The sequence below is a fragment of the Notolabrus celidotus genome, chromosome 10 (genome assembly GCF_009762535.1).
Source record: "Notolabrus celidotus isolate fNotCel1 chromosome 10, fNotCel1.pri, whole genome shotgun sequence".
NCBI lineage: Eukaryota > Metazoa > Chordata > Actinopteri > Labriformes > Labridae > Notolabrus > Notolabrus celidotus.
In genome coordinates, this window is record NC_048281.1 from 31,203,435 (window position 1) to 31,218,399 (window position 14,965).

Consider the following 14,965-nt stretch of genomic DNA (forward strand, 5'->3'; position numbering starts at 1 on the left):
TTGAGGTCTTTAATGCTTTATGCTGCTATAGGCTTAGACTGCCGGGGAGCTGGTGCACTGAGACACTCGGATCCTATCTCACCCCCTTCCCCCAAGCCCCTCATCACTTACTTTAACTCTCCCTGTCCCATTAAAGTTACTAACCATAGACCTTTCTGGAGTCCCTGAGCTCCCTTGTCTCGTAGGTTCCTCTGAGCTGCCGTAGACGTCCTCCTGCTGCGGACGTTCTGGACTCCAGCTGATACGGACGTGCTGGACTCCAGCGGCAACAGCTACTACTACACGTCTCATCACTATCACCGCTCCCTCTCTCTCTTATTCTGCTCTATCCCTCTTTCAAGACCCAACTTGATCAAGGCAGATGTGTGTCTAACATGATTCTGGTTCTGCTCAAGGTTTCTGCCTGTTTAAAGGAAGTTTTTCCTCACCCCTGTAACTAGGTAAATACTGCGAAGTGGATCAAGGTGGGGTAAGACTGAGTCTTATCCTGTCTTGGTATTGGGTCTCTGTTCATAATTTGACATAGAGCGATGTTTGTGAAAGTGTCTTGAGATAACGTTTGTAGATGTGGATGGATGGATGGATGGATGGATGGACGGATGGATGGATGGATGGATGGATGGATGGATGGATGGATGGATGGATGGATGGAGGATGGATGGATGGATGGATGGATGGATGGATGGATGGATGGATGGATTGATGGATGGATGGACGGATGGACTGATGGATGGATGTATGGATGATGGATGGATGGCTGGATGGATGGATGGATGGATGGATGGATGGATGGATGGATGGATGGATGGATGGATGGATGGATGGATGGATGGATGGATGGATGGATGGATGGTGGATGGATGGCTGGATGGATGGATGGATTGATGGATGGATGGATTAACGGATGGATTAACGGATGGATGGATGGATGGATGGATGGATTAACGGATGGATGGATGGATGGATGGATTGATGGATTGATGGATGATGGATTGATGGATGGATGGATGGATGATGGATGGATGGATGGATGGATGGATGGATGGATGGATGGATGGATGGATGGAAGGATGGATGGATAGATGGATTGATGGATGGATGGATGGATGGATTGATTAGATTAATTTTAAAGGAGATGTTTTCTTTGTATCTTTGTATCATATTTGCCTCAGTTCTTGTAATTGCACTTTGTTTATTATAATGAATTATTCTATGCATTATTGATGATGTATTTTCAGCCTATGGTTTTGTGATCGCAGGGAAACATCATTTTAATATTGCTGTTACCGTCCAGCACCCCAAACATGTTCAATCAAACATCAACAGTTAAAATAAGATGTCCTTATAAGGGTTCCAGTCAGAGAGACCAGGATCAGCACTGACCTCTTGGTGATGCGTGCAGGTTGCTGCAGGACTCGGTCCAGCTCCAGGCCTTCGCTGTCCAGCAGCCGCCTGAGAGCAATGTCAGCCAGCTGACCTATGACCCCGAATGTCTCCTCCAGGTTCAGGAACATGGAGAACTCCCTCTGTCGCTGCCGAGTGTTGACCCGGATCGCCTCTGTCATCAGACCGGTGGAGACCCGCTCCAACCGTGTCACCTCCGCCCAGGGAATCACAAACTTGACTGGAAGACAAAGAGAGTAAAACATCAAACTTCCAAATTTCCAAACCACTTCACTGCCTGATTTTTCATCCTTTGGTCGAGATACTTCATAAAAAAACTTTTTCCAATAGTGAGTCAAAACCCAAGCTCAAACCTCTCACAGAAACTATAAAAAGCAGTGACCAAATTGTGACCTGAAGCCTGTGGTAAAGTGGTGCATCCAAAGTAAACAGAAACAAATGCAGCCTCTCTAGAGTCCACAAACTTCCAAATAAGGCCATCCTGACCTACAGAGCATGCACACACAAGCACAGGTCTGCTTCCAATGGCATCAAAGATGATTAAAAAGTGATGTCAGTTCTTTGGTTTGAGAATCAGAGCTCTCACTTTGGGGTACAGACCTTCCTTCCCCAGCAGGAAGGAGTAGAAGGCCATGTGGTTGATGCTGAGGTAGAGGAAGCCCTGTCGAGGCACCCGGCCCTTCCAGCAGCAGCAGAGTAGTACGTCACCAGCTTCTCTGATGAAGGGAGGCCAAAGTGCAGCTCGAACTTCAGCAGAGCCTCCCTGAACTTCTGAGGGTCCTCTCTTGTGCCGCCTGGCGACCCCGAACATCCTCCGCTATAAGACCCTATTAGAAGAGGGAGGACTTTACATCGGCTGGCATTTCAAAGCCAATGATATTCATGTTATCATCTGTAGTTTGATGTCTGAAGTTGTTTTTAAATCTAAAAGGAGAGCTCATTTCATACCTTGACTTTTCCTCGGACAAAGCTGGCCACATCCTCTTTGTTCTCAAACACAGACAGAGAGTGAAGCAGGTTGTGGACCAGCCAATCCCAGTGCTTGTTCACCTCTTCTATGGCTGCTCCTGAAAGACAAAACACAGGAGAGAATTTAACAGCTGAGACACAAACGAGTCAGCTAACAGCAAAATAAAATACAGACCGCTTCAGAGAGGAACGCTCTGACTCATGTGGGCAGAAAGAAAACACCAGAGTATCTGCTGTGTTGATTCAACAAGACATCTGAAGAGCTGACAGTAAGATAGTTGAGCTCACCGCTGGCGATCACCCAGCTGATCTGGGAGCCGGGAACCTGGAGGAGGATGCGGAAGGGTGTGACCCTGGCATTGGAGTCCAGGACTGTGTCCAGCGCCCCCACCAGGAGACCTGAGGACACAACAACACACAGACTGGGATTAGAATGAATGACTCATAGCTATGCTAACTTGCTAAGCTGTCTGCAAAGGCATGTGGTTAACTCTGTCCCCATTTCTCAGTCATGTGAGGTCTTCTATGTTGACATTAGGATCTAAAACACAGCACAGCAAATAATGTGATCAGTTTGATGCAACGGTCTGTATGATAGTAAAACTGTTTCAATACAAATCAATGAAGAAATCAATCAAACACACCACAGAAATGAGAGGTTCAATAAGCCACAGTCTCAGAAATGTAAAGGTTTTAAAAGCTGTGTGACGTAAACAATCTCATACTTCAGTCTCATTTTGTTTCCTCACAGAGAGGTGAAGATTCAAACAAAGACAGTAACATTTCACAGCTACATGACCAGCAGGTCAGAGAGAGAGCTGCATACAAGCACAAGAAGAGAAGAGAAGAAGAGAAGAGAGAGAAGAGAGAGAAGAGAAGAGAAGAGAAGAAGAGAAGAAGAGAAAGAAGAGAGAGAAGAGAAGAGAAGGGAGAAGAGAAGACAAAGAAGAGAGAGAGAGAGGGGGAAGGAGGAAGAGAAGGAGAGAGAAGAGAAGAGAAGAGAGGAAGAGAAGGAAGAAGGAGGAAGACAAGACAAGGCAAGACAAGAGAGGAGAGGAGAAGAGAAGAGAGAAGAGAGAGAAGACATGTCTTTAAAATACACAGTCCTTAAACAGGTGCAACAAGGACAGCTGGAATGTAAACCAAGAAAGAGCAGGTTCAAACTTTCTCTCTATGTATTTACTTTTCTTAAAAACAGGATCAAGACAAACAGACAGCAAGACAAAGAGGATATCAAATCTAATTACAGAAGAGTCTCCAAAACAAAGAAGACCTGGTAATATTTAATCAAGCAGTTTTTCTTTCTTAAAGGTACAGTGCTAAGTAATCTGTGGCGTTTGCAGGGCAGACTTGATATAATGGAATATAATATCATAAGTATGTTAAAATTAGTTTAAAAGCACCTGAATATAAAAATAATTTAGTTTTTATTGACTTAGAATTAACCTTTCATATCTACATAAGGAGCATGTCCCCTTCCACAGAGACCACTATCTTAGTCTGTTTGTTGCTGTGTACAAAATAATCTGTATTATAGATGTTTCTGATAGTTGAACTTAACAAAGAGAGGATCAGACTTATCATGCATCACTCCAGCTTCTTGTCCTTGAATGCCACCATCACCTACAAACTGGAGGGATGAGCAAGAGAGCGTTTCAATTTTAGATCTTGACTGCAAGATATCACTAAATATTCCTATTTCTACACACTGTACCTTTATGAAATTACTTAATTAGTTAAATTTCCACAGATAAGTTCAGAGGGAAATCTGAGCTGCAATCAACTCCACAGATATTCACACTGACCCAAAGAAGCAAACATGTTCCATGTCTAAAACGAACTGCACACATATCTACATTTTCTCAGCTCTTCAGTCTAAAGGGGCGGTGTACAGACGCTTCTGTCATCATTTCCTCATTTAAGGTTAATTTGCATCATGCTCTTCCAATAACAGCTCTCGTGGAAATGCTTTAATTCTACATTTTCTGTGTGAGAAAACACGTGTCAGAGCCGTCAGTATCTCACCCTAAAGCATGGAATCAGCTGAAGCTACAAGTCAAAACCCTGCAGCTAATTTAAGAGTTTCACTTTCATATACATGTTAAAAGGAGGGTCTCCAAGGACAGTTTCCCCAACAGCCACAGGTCTGCAGAGATTTGAGTCAGTATGTATGAAGTTGCTCAGTGTCAAATAATAATTCATCAAATAAACACTTTATAGAAAGTATCCATATCTCAGCATGTCAATCACAAAACTTCACACTTTGCAATTAAGGTTTTTTTTAAGTTCCTCATTAAGAGTTACTTCTTACAGTGTGACCACAAAGATTAGTCAGCCAGCCACCAGGGGGAGCTCTAAAGATTTTGGCTTCACTTCACAGGAGTTGTTGTGCCATCAATGTTTTTATACAGTCGATGATATGTACATATATAAAGCTGGTATAGCTATGACATCTGCTCTGGAGGCCTGCTATTGGCTGATTCAGAGCTTGGGGGCGGGCACTGTGTGTTGGCATAACTGTAGTCCTTCTTTTACAGCCCTTACAGTTACATCACTGGTGTCTGCACTTTGGACTCACTCCTCGACTTCTCACTCTTTGGTTTTAAAGTTTTCCACACGGCTTCACTTTGATTCTTTGGTCTTCCCAGGCAGACTTATCCACCACAGTGCACAACAACAAAGTACAACCTGCATGTCAAAGTTATGACTGAGCACCATGATGGCAGCCAGATCTCTATCTCTGCGGTTAACTCGTCTGGTCTGGTGCACAAAGAAGGACAGAATGTACATCTAGCTGTAACAAGTACTACAAGGAGAAGAGGAAGAGGAGTGAGTATCAGTTCTCCTCGTGCAGCACTACAGTTTTATGATTTTACTCAACAGCTTCAGGATTGTCAGCTTGTAAAACCAGCAATGAAGCTGCTTTGCTAACCCTGAAAGTATGTAATCAGAGTGACATCAACTGGAGGCTTTAGCAGTCCAGTAAGAGTGAGTCAAAGAGAAGTGTAAGAGGATTCTCCATATTTGGAGAGTCCGCTTCTTGAGGGGCTTATAATCAATATGTATGATAGACAGTGAATATCAAATGATCTTGTATCTGTGACAGGCCTCATCCCAGGAGCTTACAGCCTACGGGGAGCATGTGACGATGAAGTGTGGAGACAAAGTCCCCTGAAGCAGGCAGTTCCTGGCTCTCAGCCAACTGTAAACTACATCTTACGGTCTTCAGAGTCAACCTGCCTGGAGCTGTGAACCCGGCAGCCCGGCAACACAGAGCCATCCGTCTGTCACCACAAAGCCCAGAAGGGGGTTTACTCTGTGAAGCTCCCAGAGACAGAGAGTCAATATGAATCAACGTCTTTCTTTGCTCGTGGTCACGTTGTTGGAAAGATATTTCTGTGGAGACGTACGAGCTTCTGTCAACCTTTATGAGGCGAAGAGTAACAACTGAGACTGGGATGTCCGTTTGGACCTGAACGCATCAAAATGAATGATCTGTCTGCTTCTTGTGTTGCTTTATTTGGTTGTTTTCAAGTATTTTTAAAAGGAAAATGTGACTTTCCTGTCTTTCTTTAAACATTTTCACTTTGCATTTTATGTTTTTTAATGTATCATTGTCATATATTGTGTATTATGCTTTAAAATGACTGCTCATTGTTTGTCTGAAACTTTATAAACTGTGCTGCTGCCTGTTATTGCCAGAACACTCTTTAAAAACAAGATTATCAATCTCAAAGAGTCTGACAAAGAGTCTCTCAATTTGTGTCCACTTGTGCTCTTCTCCATCTGCATTGTTTCATTTACGTAGTAGCCTTGGCACTTCAGCCTGCAAGTTGCTCTATTAATGAAGTTAAGCTGAGTGGATCTCTGAGAGTGCATTAAATTAAAACTGTCTTGGCTGATGCAGACAGCTGAGCCTACATTGAGAGTATTTTGTAAGCAGTAAAAACACACAGGTTCTGGTTTGGAGAAGCTGATGGGCTGCAGATGTTGAGTTTGCCCTGCCCTTCTCAGAAATCTGCTGAAAGTATGTCATCACTGGTGTGATGAGGAGGGCTGCTGGAGAGTTTGTTTTCACAGCTCTGACGGAACATTACATATCAGTCTCTACTTCAATCATGGAAATAAACCTGATATCTGAACCCTGTTACAGACAGCTCTTACTGTTTGGATGCAGAATTTATCATTTTACACAAAGAATCAATTAATGTATTTAAGACAGAAAATACTTGTAATGGAAACAGACTTCTTCAGGAGATCTGGTGTTCACGAGTCACTTTACCAGCGATCTGATCTCAAGGCAGCTAAATGTATGAACCATTGAGTCAAAGACAGATTCTCATAAGTCGTGAAACATACATATCGCATCATATCGCGACATATCGTATCATATCATAACATATCAGAACATATCGGAACATATCGTAGCATATTGTAACATATCGCGACATACCGTATCATATCGCGACATATCGTAACATATTGCGACATATCGTAACATATTGCGATATATCGTAACATATTGCGACATATCGTATCATATCGCGACATATCATATCGCGACATATCGTAACATATTGCGACATATCGTAACATATTGCGACATATCGTAACATATTGCGACATATCGTATCATATCGCGACATATCGTATCATATCGGAACATGTAACATATCGCGACATATCGTATCATATCGGAACATATCGTATCATATCGCGACATATCGTAACATATTGCAACATATCGTAACATATTGCGACATATCGTAACATGTTGCGACATATCGTATCATATCGGAACATATCGTATCATATTGGAACATATCGTATAATATTGGAACATATCGTATCATATCGGAACATGTCGTATAATATTGGAACATATCGTATCATATCGGAACATATCGGAACATGTCGTATAATATTGGAACATATCGTATCATATCGGAACATGTCGTATAATATTGGAACATATCGTATCATATCGGAACATATCGGAACATGTCGTATAATATTGGAACATATCGTATCATATCGGAACATATCGGAACATGTCGTATCATATCGGAACATATCGTATCATATCGGAACATGTCGTATAATATTGTATCATGGGAACACATCATATCATAACATTTTGTATCATATCGGATCATATCGGATTATATTGGAACATATCAGATCATATTGCATCATATCGTAACATATAGTCTCATATTATATCGTAGCATATTGTCATATCGTAACATATCATATCCTATCATATCGTAACACATCATATCCTATCATATCGCAACATCGTAAAATATTGTCTTACATCGTAAAAAATAGTCCTAACATGTCGTATCATATCGTATCATATAGTAACATATCTCAACATATCGCCGCAGCCGCCGTAGAGGGAAACTTCAAAGGGCACACAGCGTCTTGTGACGCTACGCTGTAGGGCGGAGCTTATTACAAAGGCTTCACAGGCTCTGGCTGCACAATGGCGGCGCCCAGGAGAGGGATTTTTTGGCTTCAGAACCGTACAACGGGAAAAGGCGGAGCAACGCTGTCCATTTTTATTTACAGTCTATGGTCGTAACATGTAGTAACATGTAGTATCATATCATTTCAAACTGTATCATACTGTATTGTATCTAATCGTTTTGTATTGTATTGCATTATATCATATTGTATCATGAGACATTTACACATAACTGCACAAAATACTTCTTTCAGAGTACTACAGATAACTTCCTCAAAAGAGATCACAAAGAAATCACTCAACCATCTAAGAAGACTGGAATAACATGATAAACAAAATATTCAGAACAGAACTGATCACTTCCTTTCTTCATGAGGTTTCGTAAAATGAATTTGAGGAAATTTCACAGAGGTGGAAAACGTTAATTTCAATCCAATGCTCGTGTTTAATTTCAATATTTCTGCATCATTTATAATTATACTGTACTATATAGGCATAAAATATTTGTACTTTACTGTTCCTTTAATGGAAAACATCTCATGTTCCAGTTTAGTGTTATAACTATACTGTAAATCTGAGAAGATGCACAGCTTGGTGAAATATCTAACCACTGTACTTTGACTTTTGTTACAAATAAAAGCAGAAAGAAATCAAATGATAGACAACCCCTCTCTTTGTTACTTCCTCCACCCATGTGGAAGGAATGTCGATGTCAAGAACTTTCAGTCAGTTAATGTTGAACGATGTGACAACAGGACTTGACCTTTAACCCCTCTCGTCATGGGAACAGAGGGAACAAACACAAACACAAAGAAAACCCCGGTCAGGAAGTTCCAACTATTCTGTTTTATGAGAGGAGATATGACCGAGTTTCTCCAGAAGAAAGAAGACGCTGTGTGAGCCGTGTGTCTGTTTTAATAATGAGGGACATCCCTCATCATGTAGTGTACAGAACAGACGACCGTCAGAATGTTCAGATATAAACTACAGAGAGGAAACGAGACTGAGGAAGCTCCAAACACCATCAGAGGAAAGCTGAGGCTCAGAGCGCTGGGAAGAAATCTGACAACCCACAGCTGCAACAAACACAGGGTCAAAAATGTGTCTAATAATCATTAAATGTACAGAGAGCAACCTGCACTGTGTGTCCAATATTTACATTAAAGCATGGAAGATTGTTACCAACTTTGATATCTACCTAAACCTGGAAAATCATAGTGATCCCAGATTTCACGATGCATGAACTGACTTTTGTTTTTGGGGATTCTTTAAACAAAAGTCCAAAAAAAGAAGTGACAAAGTGTGTCCACTTTCCAAACAATGGTGAGGTGATATTTATGGAACAGTTGTTTCCTGCAGCGACACAAGAATACGACTACTGAGCAGTTTAAAGCGTGCAAAAATTGAACAACTCAACTATTTCATAATATTGCAATTGTAATCAATGACTTCAGTTTTATTTTGCAAGTTTAGATTCATAGATGTGAGTTTTTTCTGTTTTCTTACAACTCAAGGAATATTTTGAGTTGCTCACAGAGAAAGACACTTAAAGGTGTCGACTTAAGCTTTGGGAAAAACTGTTTGAAACCAAAATAATAAGAAGTTAGGGGCGCTAGTGGCCCAGCGGTATAAGCGCCCCACATATATACAGTGGGGCAAAAAAGTATTTAGTCAGCCACTGATTTTGCAAGTTCTTCTACTTAGAAAGATGAGAGAGGTCTGTAACTTTCATCAGAGGTACACTTCAACTATGAGAGACAAACAGGTGCCATTAATACAGGTAACGAGTGGAGGACAGAAGAGCTTCTTAAAGAAGAAGTTACAGGTCTGTGAGGTTTGTGGGTGACCAAATACTTATTTTCCACCATAATTTACAAATAAATTCTTTAAAAATCCTACAATGTGATTTCCTGGATTTTTTTTTCTCATTTTGTCTCTCATAGTTGAAGTGTACCTCTGATGAAAATTACAGACCTCTCTCATCTTTCTAAGTAGGAGAACTTGCAAAATCAGTGGCTGACTAAATACTTTTTTGCCCCACTGTACATGATAAAGCTTATAATTAAAGCTGGCTCAGGCTTGGACCAGCTTTTGTTATGCTGCTATAGGCCTAGACTGCCGGGGGAACTGGCGCACAAACACACTGGGATCCTAGCTCACCCCCTTCCCCCCCAACCCCTTTATCCCCTTTATCACTTACTTTAACTCTCTCTGTCCCATTAAAGTCACTAACCATAGACCTTTCTGGAGTCCCAGAGCTCCCTTGTCTTGTAGATTCCTCTGAGCTGCTGTAGACGTCCTCCTGCTGCGGACGTCCCAGACTCCAGCTGATACGGACATACTGGACTCCAGCGGCAACAGCTTCTACTACTCGTCTCATCACTATCACCTCTCTCTCTTACTCCCCTCTATCTGTCTTTCCAGACCCAACTCAGTCGAGGCATGATGGCTGTCTAACATGAGTCTGGTTCTGCCTGAGGTTTCTGCCTGTTAAAAGGAAGTTTTTCCTCACCACTGTAACTAGCTAAATACTGCGATGTGCAATGCTCATGATGGATTAAGGTGGGGTCAGACTGAGTCTTACCCTGTCTTGAAGTTGGGTCTCTGTTCATAATTTGACATAGAGTGGTCTAGACCTCCTATGTTTGTAAAAGCGTCCTGAGATAACGTTTGTTGTGATTTGGTGCTATACAAATAAAGATTGATTGATTGATTGATACAGAGGCTGTAGTCCTCATCGCAGAGGTCGCCGGTTCGATTCCCGGCCGCGACCGTTTGCTGCATGTCTTCCCCCACTCTACTACCCACATTTCCTATCAACAGCTATCCTATCAATAAAGGCAAAAACGCCAAAAAATATAACTTCAAAAATAATGAGAAGTTAATTAAGGATAAAAATCAGGCATTAGGTGCAGACCTAGTTTTAGTTGTGCATTATTCTGAGTATGCATGAGGGGAAAAAATGAGTCATAAATTCATTAATATGCATTAACCCGAGGGGGTTTTTATATGCAAATTATTGACTGCAACCTAAAACAAATTTCAACACATTAACAAGGAAGGAAAAAGACTACATTATGATTAAATACTTTGCTTTATATCTTCATCAGCTATCAAAAACCCAACATGAGTCAATAATTTGTACAAAGATGGAAGCAGAGAAAACTGCAAAACTTCCCCTTCAAGAAGCTTGAACCAGATTTTACACAGACAAGGAAAAAACCTGAAGTATCACTTCAGGTTTGACCAAAATCTGATTCAAATGTAAGCATTTTTATAAATCTTAGACTTAAAAAATAATGAAATAAGTAAGAAAAGATGGATTAATATGCTCATAATGACCTCTTTAATTCTCTGACCATACATGCTGAAGGTAGTAGGACACTTCTAGTCTATGAAACTGTTGTGGTAAACATTGCACTCTATGGGAAGTGAAACATTGAGGTATAAACATTCAGTTTCTGGTCACAAAGTTTTCCCACAGGTGATCCACTCTGCTGAAAGCTTGATTCTAGCTGCCTTGCAAACACACTCAGGCTGTGGGGACTTCCAGTTAACTCTGTGATCATAAAATCCCAGATTAGGTCTGAAAATCTGAAGTTAACTCTTCCATTCCTGGGAAAACCCTGAGGACACACCCCCATGTTTACCTGTGAACCAGTCTGCAGGCTCTTTGTTGTCTTTCCTGTTTTTATTGATGTTGTTTATTGTTTTCCTTTTATCCTGACAGCTGTTCTCCTCTCACTTCTTTCATAACTTCATTGTTTACCTGTGATCCAGCCTGCATATTGACCCTTTGGCCTTCTCTTCTCTCCTGTTTTTGTGTTAGATAAAGTGATTTTCCTCTCACCTGTGAACCTGCCTGTGGGCTCCCCATGGCCTCTCCTCCTCTGCAGGAGGAAGAAGTCGTTGCTCCTCTCGGTCACCCACAGCTTCAGAGCGTTTTTCAGCAGAGCTTCCTCCGGGTTCAGCCACATATCGTCCAGCAGCAGGGAGGGACCGGGGGAAGCCCTCCGCCGTCTCGGTGCTTAGCAGCGGTGTAAAAAGTTTTCCCCGCCCGGCCTCAGGCTCGGTCGACCCTACAGAGGAGGGTTTTCAGGTCTCTCCATGTTTCCTCCTCCTGCACTGAGTGCGCTCCGGACTGCTGCAGGTTTCACACTTCCTCGCCACACGTCTGTTCCCACACGCCCGATTTACAGCAGCTGTACACACGAGACACAGATCCTCTGTGAAGACAGATGACTCACTCTGATGCACATTTAGGGTCATGCAAATCTGATAATTCTTTTTTTCTTTTAATGAATAACTTATTATTATTATTATTATTATTATTATTGTTGTTGTTATTATTATTATTATTATTATTATTATTATTATTTTTATTTATTTTTTTAATTTTTTTTTTTAATTTTAATTTATTATTATTATTTTTTTATTTTTATTTTTTATTATTATTATTATTTTTTATTATTATTATTGTTATTTTATTATATTTTATTTTTATTTTTTACTTATTTTGTACTTATTGAAACTTCTTTCTTGATTGTACTTATGTCTGGGTTGCTGTAACAACTGAATTTCCCCCCCGGGGGATCAATAAAGTAATATCTTATCTTATCTTATCTTATCTTATCTTATTATTATTCTAACAACTTGTTCAGGGATTTATTTATTTTTTTAATCAACTTTTTTATTTTCAGAAAAAAGAGGTACATTACAAAAGTACAGTCAAAAAATATAACATTTTCTCCCCTCCCTCCCCAAACCCAACTCAGTCCTTTTCTTTTATAATTTAGACATTAAGAGAACTGTATACTTACATAAATATACATACACACCTTCACATGAGTATTCATATGAAATGCAAAAAACATTGTACCTAATGTGGAAAAGAAAAGGTATTTTTGTGCATACATTCACGGATCCATACACATACCTACACCCACCCATCGACTGGCATACATATATAAACATAGCCATGCCTACACATAGGCATAGCCACAGATGCATGCATGTACCTGTACAGTAAAAAAAAAAAAGTAAAAGTAAGAATAAGATTTAAACAGAGTACTGTTAAGTATTGCAAACACTCTGGGGGCTCAACCAAAAGACAGCAAGATCCAGGTACCAGCAGCACCCCTGCATCCGGGGATGCAGGGGTGCATCATACGGCTATCATACCATCTTGATGGTTCTTATCATGCAGGAAAGGTTTATGCTGTTTTCCTCAATATACTAAAACACATTTAATTTGAGACTTGTGTTGCTGTGTCTTGCAGTAAAAATGTACTATGCTTATGTAACTTATGACTGATTTGTTGTGCAAGCCTTTGTGCAACAAAATTTAACATTTAGACAACTTCAAGTCAAAATTTCATCCTTCATTTGTCCCTTCCTCCTTCTTCCACTTGTCCTGCCTCAGCCTTCTACTCTCCTGCTCAACTTGGGAAAGCCCTGACTTAAATTGAAAATTTAAACCTTTCTGTTGTTGAGAGGTGGAAGAATACCCATCACAATCATGCCACCTTGCAGGGCTAACTTGTTCAGCTGTTTTTAGTTTCAGTATGAAGCATCCAAAATCTAGGTCAACACTTAAGTTGGAGAAAGACAAACACTTTCACTTCGAACAGGAAGGCTCAGGCTTGGATTGGCACCCTCATCCCTTCCACTGTGAGGCAGCATAGATAACTATTCTGATGTACCACTTAGCAGAGTTTACACCTTAGTAGTCAAAGTTGATATGAGTCAAGGAGATAGTGAGGGTAAATACATGCCACTTATTTAAGTGTGTGAACACAGTGTCCTCATGCCAACCTGACAAAAGTTTGTCATAGTTTGGCCACCACAATCACTAAAGTCTGGCTCTGCCCCTGTCAGAAGTTGTTAAACTGCTCTTTACAGTAGAAGAGTTTACACAAACTACTGTTCCTCCAACTTCCAATAATCTATGAGGTCCTATAAAGACTTAAAATTGTAAACCCTAATTTTAGTTTTACGATCCAGCTCATGTAGATAGATAGATAGAGTTGAGTATCACATAAAAAAATCCAGGATCGATTATTTCTTCTGTCACTAAACACAAACAGAAACTTTTCTAAATACCCTAATGCCTTTATGACAGTATGTACAGATTATTCTGTCATTGTTTATACTTAACTTTATATAAATCAATCATCAAATATCAAGAAAAAAATATATCTGTAAGTCTACAATCTAAATACAGTCCAACATCATTCAAACAAGCGGTTACACAAAAATTAAGAACTTCAGTGAAGCTGCAAACTAATTAATGTGATACAATCATAAAACTAAGTACTCATTTTATTATGGAAACAACTCTGAACTAATATAAAATTTTAAAAAAGCAAAAAATTAGTCAATAAACTGCAATGACTTCAACATGAAGAGAAATAAATCAGGAGCAGAAAATAAAATGGTGGTTCCTGAAAAACGGTGACAGAGTGAGAGCTCTTCGTTTTATTTTGTGTTTTCCGCATTTCAACAACTTTCCCTTCCGCCAGTTCCGGCTGAGAGCCTCCAGCTCTCCTGTGATTGGCTGTTCGACTGACCCAGCGTTCAGGTGTTCAGTACCTTCAGTATCACACAAAGGCTCTTTAATTCATTCATCATCAATGACAGATCATTGGGTCTACAAGCCTCTCTGTGAGTTTCTGCTGTGTGGCTCTCTGATTGAATTTATTCTGAAGGCCTTGGATGGTTGAGTGGACCATCCAGGTGATTCAGAAAAAGAGGCTGAACACCTTTAGAGTGAACCGTGCTGAAAACATCCTACAAATCATCCAGTATTGCATTTTTATTTTAAAACAATTAAGAAAATGGCAATCAAAATGAACAGTTAATTAGCTTTTAGGTAATTAGAATAGAATATAAAATAACTTTAACTTTAATTTCCAAGAACTTACTTTAATTTTTACAAGTAGAAATGACCTCTTTTGTCACAATACATCTTTTTTTTTTTTGCGTCTATGGGAAATCTTTCTGGAAATATTCTTGTTTCAAGTAATTGATGGTCACCACTAAACTATATACATTTTTACATGTAGTTCTGATCTATCAAATGTCACCTTGTTATTTTTTCTTATCAGTCTACAGTCACATATT

At 40.1% G+C, this 14,965-nt stretch overlaps 2 protein-coding genes across 3 annotated transcripts in view; one reads left to right on the forward strand and one right to left on the reverse strand.

Moving 5' to 3' along the window:
- neb (nebulin) overlaps positions 1–14,965 on the forward strand; it is a 291,693-nt gene that overhangs the window by 102,672 nt on the left and 174,056 nt on the right. The gene's annotated exons all lie outside the window — the stretch shown is intronic.
- On the reverse strand, positions 1,389–12,055 carry LOC117820736 (TBC1 domain family member 8-like). 2 transcript variants are annotated; one of them, XM_034694644.1, is made up of 5 exons: positions 11,694–12,055; positions 2,662–2,772; positions 2,353–2,471; positions 2,005–2,231; positions 1,389–1,624 (listed from the first exon to the last, which is right to left on the reverse strand). In XM_034694644.1, the coding sequence occupies exons 1-4, from the start codon at positions 11,818–11,820 to the stop codon at positions 2,154–2,156; spliced, it is 435 nt and encodes a 144-aa protein (XP_034550535.1). In that variant the 5' UTR covers positions 11,821–12,055; the 3' UTR covers positions 1,389–1,624; positions 2,005–2,153. The 2 variants fall into 2 exon arrangements, with proteins under 2 accessions (XP_034550535.1, XP_034550536.1); XM_034694645.1 differs by having other exon boundaries at positions 1,991–2,231.

Coding starts and splice junctions, on each gene's coding strand:
- LOC117820736 (XM_034694644.1), bottom strand. CDS start 11,820: ATGTGGCTGAACCCGGAGGAAGCTCTGCTGAAAAACGCTCTGAAGCTG. Junction 2,773..11,693: donor GCCCACAGGCAGGTTCACAG/GTGAGAGGAAAA, acceptor TTGTGTCCTCAG/GTCTCCTGGTGGGGGCGCTG. Junction 2,472..2,661: donor CAGCTGGGTGATCGCCAGCG/GTGAGCTCAACT, acceptor TTTGTCTTTCAG/GAGCAGCCATAGAAGAGGTG.